The 10,633-nt window shown below is 32.2% G+C and overlaps 1 protein-coding gene across 1 annotated transcript; it reads left to right on the plus strand.

Moving 5' to 3' along the window:
* The first annotated feature begins 1,840 nt into the window (after positions 1-1,840).
* On the plus strand, positions 1,841-3,581 carry LOC128208957 (uncharacterized). The gene is made up of 2 exons (XM_052912707.1): positions 1,841-1,967; positions 2,129-3,581. Exon 2 carries the CDS (start codon positions 2,134-2,136, stop codon positions 2,953-2,955), a length of 822 nt encoding a protein of 273 aa, XP_052768667.1. The 5' UTR covers positions 1,841-1,967; positions 2,129-2,133; the 3' UTR covers positions 2,956-3,581.
* The last annotated feature ends 7,052 nt before the right edge of the window (positions 3,582-10,633 follow it).

The following is a 10,633-nucleotide window of genomic DNA, read 5'->3' on the forward strand; positions in this document are numbered from 1 at the left end:
CTTTATCAGTTCTGCCAAATCCACCAAACAAAGTATTACAAGAAATAAAAACGGACATATTTAACTTCATATGATATTAAAAAAACACAGACAAAATCGAAAGAGATATATTAATTCAACCTATAATTAAAGATGTATAAAAGTTCCAAACATTGAGGAATCAAACGCAAGTCCGTGGAAGGGATTCTATAGAAAAATCCTCATTAAAAATGGCGGGAGTTAAATTTTGAATTTAATTTGAACTCTGCGTTAATAAATCGAATTAAAAAACATAATACTTCTTAACTCGATAAATGCATGGAAGCGAATCCTAAAAAAATTAACAGGAGCCTATAGAAGAAATGTAATAATCTGAAATTACGAGTCCATTAAACTTATTAACGAAAGTTTATATTAATGAAGCTTGGTATGCAAATTTATATTGCAACTATTTGATTTTTGGTCAAAAATATGGTAAGATTTTGAAACATTTCAATATATCAAGTGAATCAAACAATAATTTTGTCCCTAATACATGTACATAGCATTCTGAATGAAATAAAGATACACTTATTTACATACAATACTTCCTATCAGCGACTTAAAATCAATATTGAACAAATTAAAGTGGTGTAAAATCCCTAATAAGTTTCTATATGCAAAGACTATCCCCTCAAATGACACATAAAAATTATGGGTATAAACTATGTTTAAATGAAATAACAGATAAATAGACTAATGACACAACTATAAGAAGATATACACAAACTCCTTTATAAATGAAAAATAATGAAACAAGTTAAGATGACTTTTGTTAAACTCATATTGAAACACTGGAACATCTTTTCAGGGATTACCCGAAAGTACAATCACTATGGAATGGACTAAATCAATTCTTAAAAGATAATCATTTTAACCTAAACTCAGTCATAAATATCAGTTTCGGAATAGTCAGCAACGAAAAAAACACACCGACGTCAAAACTATTTCTGTATTATGAATTTGAATGAAAAAGAAAAAAAATGCATATGCTTAATCATACAATGGAGTGAGATTGTTTTTATGTGCAGTGTCCTGACCGTAACACCGTTTTGTCCTTGCTGTTGCATGTCATGTTCTACAACAAACGCAAGCTCCACATTCTCGAAAATCCTTTTAAAAGTTTTTACTTAATAACCTTCTCCACTCATTTTACCACAATGCATGGAATCAAATTTGTTGGAATCATATTCTCTCATAGATAATATTTTCATAGAGATAATTAATCGAAAAAATAGTGCACGAAATTCACTTGAGTTATTATTCATTTTTTATGCGAAGGATTCTGAGATATTTAACATGCGTCTGTAGCTGTTGTTTTTTTTCCTGCATATGGCATTGAAATGAGACTCGTTCCAAAACATGATAGATAAAGTAAAAACCTAACTCAAGTATTTTGCTTGTCTCATAGTTACCCAAGGAGGCGAACGACTACATGACAGATATGGACGTGACACGGGCGGACCAGCACGCTATAGGTTCTAAAACTGGTATGAATTATCATTACTTACTTACTTATGTTGTTGTTTATGGGAATGTTACCATGATTCTCTCTAACACATGCAAAATTGCCCGACAATAAATAAAATTCACTGAAACAAAACAATTGTTATCAACAGTTTTGATTGTTTGTTTTTTTCATATCATATAACTTGTGCACATACCACGTTTTGTAATTGAGCCATTCATCATTTCATAAAAACATGTTAAAAACCACAAGAACGCACCTGCGAGGTAGTCTGAACCGCCCTGCATGGTTAAATCTGCTGCCGTAAACGATATATATTTATATATTGAATACGCCTATATATTTGTTACGTCTAAGGTAATTTGCAGGTCAGCTGAATGGGAGGTTGTATTTCGTGTATATAAATAACTATGATCGTTTCTTCTCAAATCGATGTGAAATAAGCTTATAACAGGACATTAAAACAGAAATATTCGAGAAGGTGAGGAACTATTATACTAATACTTCAATCAATCAGTTAAACGTTCGTTTTCACAATTATTGAACACAGTTTTATATTTTGAGACAAATAATTTCTGGGAATATATTACTGCTGTTGTTGTTTAAATATATATAAAATTAATATGGCCATTCATTTTTCAGCTAAAATGGTGCATACAGATCTGGCAATCGCCGTGTTATTGTTAGGAATCGTTTACAGAACACAGGCAGTTTTCAACGAAATCGCAAAAACGAAAGTCGAAATAACCACCACGCTAAGACCTTGTTCCAATAAGAGGACAAAGACCGGCGTGCTGGACGTATATGAGGAGTGGGTTAAGGGAAAGGGCTGGATTCTGAGAAGGTGTCCACATGGTTTCCTTTATGAGCCAAAGGACTGTGACTGTACGTCGCGAGTGGTGTTACAGAAGAATTGCGAGCCTGACCTCTTCCTTTCTTTTGAAAACGGCGTTAATGACCAGTCCCCTATTGTCAATTACATTCAAAGTAAAAATGTAAAAGTAATTGATGGCAAGGCAATATTTAAAGCCGAAATGGGGAGTCAACTTATCATTCCACGTTACAAGAACTTCTGCATTTCGAGTCTTACCATAAACGTGAAGTACTTTTCCGAACACAAACGCCTGACACAGACCCAGGCAATCATATCGAACAGCGACTGTGGAATCGCCCCTTCCATTGTGTTGTCTGAAGACAGCGCTTATATATATTTCACAGTGGCAACTGATATGGGCGAGAGAATATTAGCCGTCCACCAGCCATCACATACCAACGATAAGGACATTGTACTTACGTATCACAATGGCATTCTTTCTGGTACGGTTAACGACCTCAAGAAAACCCTGGAAATAAATGGCAGTGGCATCAATCAGGTCCTCTGCGCCCTTCATGTTGGCAGCGCGCACGAGGACCGTGGACTTAACTTCACTGGAGAAATCGACGAGCTAAGCCTGTATCTGTGTGTGTAATACATGATTACCTTCATAATATTTTTTCCGCATTGATGCAATATTTTTTGTTAATTTCATTCAGAATTTAATGACCAATTTCTTAGCTGACTAATAGGAAAACTCGATACTGCCGTATTGATAAGTTACTGGCCAATTCCTCAGCTGACCGATGTAACATATATGAAAACTTGACTCTGATGCATTGTAAAGTTAGTGTCAATTTACATAATGATTTAACAAATATGTTAATGAAACTTTTTTTCAACATAAGTAACTAAATGTCCCGAGAATTGTTACTAAATATAAAAATGGGAACCAAAATAAAAAAAAGTATTGTTACAGACCAGACCAAAATAATTTAAACTTACTTGTCTCTTAAACTTACTTAATGAGCCGGTAATTATTACTATTTATTAGAGAGGAGTTCTTATTTCTTAGCTGACCAAAAATGCAAAATATATGGAAACTCGATATTGGAGAATTTGTTCTGTTTCTATACGGTCAGTAAACTTTACGGTTCATTGCATAGTGCTGACCAATGTAACATATGACTATTTTGTCCAAAAAGTGACTTGTTTGCATAGTGAAAACAGGTTTATCATACTCAAACAAAGTTGCAATATTAAAAACCAGTGACATCAATATCTGAGTTGTTGTCCTTTTGCTTTCAATGGTTTATACAAATGAACTAGTTCATGTATATGGAAAGGAATTTTCCTTTAAACCCATTGACAGCAGTGCTTGTGCAAGAACTGTAACTTTGGTTTGCCTTATTTATGTCTTTTCCCGAGTAAGCAAGAGACATATTGATTAAGTGCTTTCTGTTTGTCACAAAATTTTGTCCCCTGTAAAACTTATTGTTGTACTGAAACCTGGAAGAAGTGTTTAAAATAAACTGTAATTGTGCATAGACTAATGTTTTACCGAAATCGGTCTCTTTGAATTCCTTCATAGCCTTGACTCGACATCAGCCATCACCAACTTCAAAACATTCACATGGTAGATCTGTTTGTGGGCCCGCTGTGATACTTTGTATCACAGTTTTTCTTGTTCATACCTACGGTGTCGATGTGGTACGATCGTGTTCGTGGTTTGTCTATAAAACATGTATATAGCTCTTTATACAATAAGAAAGTGCACAAACAAATATTCAACGGTAAAACAGTCAGAAGAATGAAAAATAAATTGTCAACCCCCGTCCCATTAAAAAGGAATGCAAATCTAGTAATTAATTTATATTGGTCTTAATGTTATTTGTTTGCTTGTTTTGCTACATTTGATTGTCTCATTAAATTGCGTTTATTGTTCATTCATTTATTTATTTACTTCATTGTCAAAAGCGTTAACTAGGCTTGGCTTACTAAATAGTTCACTTTTCTTTTCCGATATGATTATTCTGAACAATAAAAAGCAATTTTGCAAAAAACACACTCTTTTCTTGCATTGACTGAGTGTTTATTTGTTTCTTTGTTTTCCTCATATTTGAAACTTTAATTGTCCCCGTTATATCGTCAACCAACTATCAATTAATTACCTCAGGCGTGGTATTTGAATCAACGCGAATTTGCGGTAGATTAACAGAACATGCGTTTCTAACCAACAAAATAATTGCACATAGTCATATTATCTACATAAATGCACAATTTTTTTTCTATTGTGAAATCAAAAATAACTGAAGAAGGGAGATGTTAATAGTTAATGTTAAGCTAAAGTATGATAGTACGGCCTGTAAAGTGTAACTATAGTTCTATGCTGTTATGTACATAGCTGTCTTGCTGCTTTTGTAGATGATTAAAATAAAAGATAAAGTTAAACTGTATTGTTTCTTCCATAAACATCAAACAAAAACACACAAAAATTTGCTTGTACGAGTATAAGTGGACTGATTTATGTGCACTTCGTCACCAACGTAAGTGTACATTGTCACGTGACAAGTTTAAAATTACATGTACGATTGCACGAGAAAGGTTATTTTTATATTTACGCATCAAAGCCTCTGAAGTTTTATTAATGCCAAAAGAAAGACGGAAGACGTATTTCATTGAAAAGATCCGGCAAAAAGCATGTTTTATGACGGCAATCAAACAAGCTTATTGCGACATAACGTTGGACGGCCAAAGGTTCCAAAAAATAACATATAACAAACACGCAAAAAAGCGTAGGTAAAGAAGTGTGAGGAAACAACGATATTTATGGCTGTAATTTATAATTCAGTTACTTAAAAAATTTAAATTCTGGTCCAACAGTTATAAAATGGTTACAACCGTTTCTTTCGACGTAACAAGCTTGATATTAAACAACGGTAACCTATCACCACGTGTTAGTTGACCAACGAGAAGTAAGACAGGTTGTCCGTTGCCGTTGTATCTTTTTATAATATGCATACCAATATAAACATATCATACCATTATATAACACAACATAACATTTATTCGGCATTAAACGTTTACCACATTAATAGCCAACATTAATTTCATCACATTGTCGTAAAAAGCAAAGACATGGTCAATAGAGAGATTTTGCATAATTTCATTCATATTTGTAAAAATGGTTTTAGTTATCACCATCTTGTTAGGATCGTGATCGTCATATATTTGCATAATATAAATTTACTCATATTTCGTAAAATTTTGCTAGAATTGATGACATTAATAATAAAAACTTTTGTTTTGTAAGCCAATGGCAAAAAAAGGTTTAAAGTATGTTTTCCTTAAATGATTATAATTGGGACAAACAATAAGGAAATGATATTCATTTTCAATGACATTCATGTTGCAATAAGTACAGATTCGATATGTTCTGTTTATATTATGATGTCTTCCCGTTTCAATCAATAAATCGTGAGAGAAAGCCCGAAATTGTGTAAGTTTTATTCTAAATTTGTTTGTATTGCATCTAGATAATTTACTTGTTTAAGTTCGTTTTATACCAACAGTATGTTTCTAATATGTTGGATTCATTAATATCTGTATCCACGACTGTTTAAATATACTAATAAGTATTTCCTTTATTAATTAGATGGTGATTATTTGTATGTCTTGAGCGTACCATATATCCGACATTCCATTTTCATATAATACTATTTTACATGGAAAACCCACTATAGTCCGTTTTAGTTATTCATTGTATCGGTATCATTCTTGAACATTGTATAAGTGTGTTTGGAGGGAGAGTTATTATCAGATTTCAATATTCTTTAGTCCAGTATTTGATAATCTTTATGTAACATTCTACTACCATTGGATGTCTGCCTAATTCTCCATATAACGGAGATAGGTTGGTACATTTTCTGAAATTTGGATTTTTTTCACAAAAAATTACAATGAATGAATTATTTGACTTTTGCTTGGTGGTGTCCGAAAATTTCTACACAATAGTTTAAAATTGAACCAATAAGGCTGTCAAAAAATTTACATTAATCTTTAACGTTAAGCTTTATTGATTAAAAACAATAAACAAATTGTGTAGGGCATACATGGAGTGTAGTACCACGTGTTTCTGTGTTCTTTTCCAATTACCATTCATAAACCAATATATACCTAAATATTTGAAGAATTCAGTCATTTCTAAAAAAAGTTATTAAAGGTACATTTATTATTAGGTTTTCTACCTCTCTCAAATATCATTATTTTCGTTTTTTACTTTGTTTACTCTTATATCCCAAAGGCCACTGAAAACTTAAAGATCATAAACATCTTTTTTGGGGGGAAGCGTAGCTTTCCCAGAGTCATCAAACTACGTATACTGACATTGGTGAAATTGTTGTTGTTGTTCTTGCAAATGCCGTTACTACCTTTTCTTTATACATACGCTATAAAAAGTTATTCAGTACAGAATATGATAATTCTATGAAAATTCAAGGGTCTGGGAGTTAACAGATCCATACCATCTATTCAGCATATGCAAAATGAAAAAAAAAAACATGTCTGACTACGTTTTTGGAAGTGTCATTCCCTGTTTTATATTTATCTTTTCTTTTTTTATCTACGCGTTGTTCTACTTTTACTATGTAAATGCATATCACGTGACCAAGAACATGGTGGTGCTAAAACTCGGTACCCGGTATCGATATTGGTAAAATCCGGTATCACAGTTTATGATACCGGATTATGTCGAGACCGGGTGTTTCGTCACAGTCGATACCGGGTAATATAATATTATCTAAAGAAATCCCGGTATGTATTAGTAGGTTGATAGTCACCGTAAAATTTCACACTATTATCAAGCTGTAAATCTGTGAATACAATAGATTCTATTTCAATAATAATTGTCTTTTGATTTTTTAATGTGATATTTGGGGAATAGATTTGGAAAGAAATAATTCATTTTAATTAACACACAGTGAGTGTTGATCTTTAAAACGTCGGCGTGCTTATTTGATTTGGCACCGTTTTTCTCTGTAATTAAGTTAAGGGGTGTCTGGGAGAAAGTGTCTGCGTCGTCAGCAAATAAAAGTAAGTATAATTTAACATCATTTATACTGCAAATACCGCCTATATTATGAGTAATATTAATTTTTCATTATACATCATTCGCGAATAAAAACACCAGACCGGAAATAGTGTCCCCCTGTTTCATACAGACATTTGACGTAAAGATTGGAGATTGGTTTGTTTTATACCGTACACATGCTTTGACATAACAATACATTGCTTGTACGGCTATTACAACCCGCGTGCTTATATTTCCAGTGTTTAGTTTGCAGAACAGATGTGATCCTCTGATGTTATCAAAACATATTTCAGAATCGATAAAACAACAGTATGATTTCCTTTTCGAAGCAAGAGTTTTGGCAATAATTGAGTGAAGAATATATATACAATCGATCGTCGACTTTCCTTTTTGACAAGCAAATAGATTCTTTTCTGAGCTTTTCATTAGAGTTTTTCATTATTACTGCTCCATTTCGTAAGTCTATTCATTAATATTTGTGAGTGCATTTTTGAGAGATTGTTAATAAGTGTAATGCCTCTATAATTTAAGGGTCCTCAACGTTTCCATCTTTAAAGACAGGAACGATAATTCCTTCTCGAAAGTATTTTGGATATTCTCCCGTTGTGAAGATGAGTATACAGTTTCGAAAGAAATGGAACTATGTGGGTAAATATAGTTGTATAAATTTCTGCGATTAAATTATCTAGATCGCTACTTTTATTCCTATTCTGGGAGAGAACTGCCTCTTTTTACTCTGTTAATGTTATTTCTTTATCAAGGTCTTCATAATCAATATTAATCATGATATTAAGATTACCATCATTATTAGTGGTACTGTAATATAATTCAACCTCTAAATATTCAGCAGTTTGGGGACGTTTTTATGCTGGTTCTTTACTTTTTACCAGAACTCTTTTGGTTTTGAGTTGCTTAGGTTTGCTAATATCAACATTAATAATTATAATAATATATACACCGTTGCAGATGACGCAACGTACTAACAGAATGGGTTATTTACACATCTTGTTAATAATGTATGTTTTTTTCAAAAATAACAGGCCTAAATCTTAATATGACCTAGTCCAATGTTCTAAGAGTTTGCAGTCTAAAATGTACAACTTCGACATACTCTGATGAATTTCGTCAGTCCAATTGACATCTGCAAATGAAAAGAAAAAAAACATTTTATGAACAGCATTTTCTAGCAACAATGCAGGTATGTTAAATCTCAATTTCTTACCAAAGTTACAATGATATAAAAACTGTCTAAAGCAATGGAAATACAGCAAACTAACACTCCTAGGAAAATCGACTATAGTAAAAACATTTCACTACCTTAACTCATTATGCCTTTATCAGTCCTGCGAAATCCACCAAACAAAGTATTACAAGAAATAAAAACGGACATATTTAACTTCATATGATATTAAAAAAACACAGACAAAATCGAAAGAGATATATTAATTCAACCTATAATTAAAGATGTATAAAAGTTCCAAACATTGAGGAATCAAACGCAAGTCCGTGGAAGGGATTCTTTAGAAAAAAAATCCTCATTAAAAATGGCGGGAGTTAAATTTTGAATTTAATTTGAACTCTGCGTTAATAAATCGAATTAAAAAGCATAATACTTCTTAACTCGATAAATGCATGGAAGGAAATCCTAAAAAAATTAATAGGAGCCTATAGAAGAAATGTAATAATCTGGAATTACGAGTCCATTTAACTTATTAACGAAAGCTTATATTAATGAAGCTTGGTATGCAAATTTATATTGCAACTATTTGATTTTTGGTCTAAAATATGGTAAGATTTTGAAACATTTCAATATATCAAGTGAATCAAACAATAATTTTGTCCCTAATACATGTACATAGCATTCTGAATGAAATAAAGATACACTTATCTACATACAATACTTCCTATCAGCGACTTAAAATCAATATTGAACAAATTAAAGTGGTGTAAAATCCCTAATAAGTTTCTATATGCAAAGACTATCCCCTCAAATGACACTTAAAAATTATGGATATAAACTATGTTTAAATGAAATAACAGATAAAAAGACTAATGACACATCTATAAGAAGATATACACAAACTCCTTTATAAATGAAAAATAATGAAACAAGTTAAGATGACTTTTGTTAAACTCATATTGAAACACTGGAACATCTTTTCAGGGATTACCCGAAAGTACAATCACTATGGAATGGACTAAATCAATTCTTAAAAGATAATCATTTTAACCTAAACTCAGTCATAAATATCAGTTTCGGAATAGTCAGCAACGAAAAAACACACCGACGTCAGTTTCGAAATTCCATCCAATCAATTATCATTTCATTTAGAAATGTACATATTGAAATTCTTCTGCACAAACTATTTCTGTATTATGAAGTTGAATGAAAAAGAAAAAGAATGCATATGCTTAATCATACAATGGAGTGAGATTGTTTTTATGTGCAGTGTCCTAGCCGTAACACCATTTTGTCCTTGCTGTTGCATGTCATGTTCTACAACAAACGCAAGCTCCACATTCTCGAAAATCCTTTTAAAAGTTTTTACTTAATTATCTTCTCCACTCATTTTACCACAATGCATGGAATCAAATTTGTTGGAATCATATTCTCTCATAGATAATATTTTCATAGAGATAATAAATCTAAAAAATAGTGCACTAAATTCACTTGAGTTATTACTCTTTTTTATGCGAAGGATTCTGAGGAATTTAACATGCGTCTGTAGGGTTGGTTTTTTCCTGCATATTGCATTGAAATGAGACTCGTTCCAAAACATGATAGATAAAGTAAAAACCTAACTCAAATATTTTGCTTGTCTCATAGTTACCCAAGGAGGCGAACGACTACATGACAGATATGGACGTGACACGGGCGGACAAGCGCGCTATAGGTTCTAAAACTGGTATGAATTATCATTACTTACTTACTTATGTTGTTGTTTATGGGAATGTTACCATGATTCTCTCTAACACATGCAAAATTGCCCGACAATAAATATAATTTACTGAAACAAAACAATTGTTATCAACAGTTTTGATTGTTTGTTTTTTTCATATCATATACCTTGTTCACATACCACGTTTTGTAATTGAGCCATTCATCATTTCATAAAAACAAGTTAAAAACCACAAGAAAGCACCTGCGAGGTAGTCTGAACCGCCCTGCATGGTTAAATCTGCTGCCGTAAACGATATATATCTATATATTGAATACGCCTATATATTTGTTACGTCTAAGGTA

Source organism: Mya arenaria, chromosome 11 (genome assembly GCF_026914265.1).
Source record: "Mya arenaria isolate MELC-2E11 chromosome 11, ASM2691426v1".
Lineage (NCBI taxonomy): Eukaryota > Metazoa > Mollusca > Bivalvia > Myida > Myidae > Mya > Mya arenaria.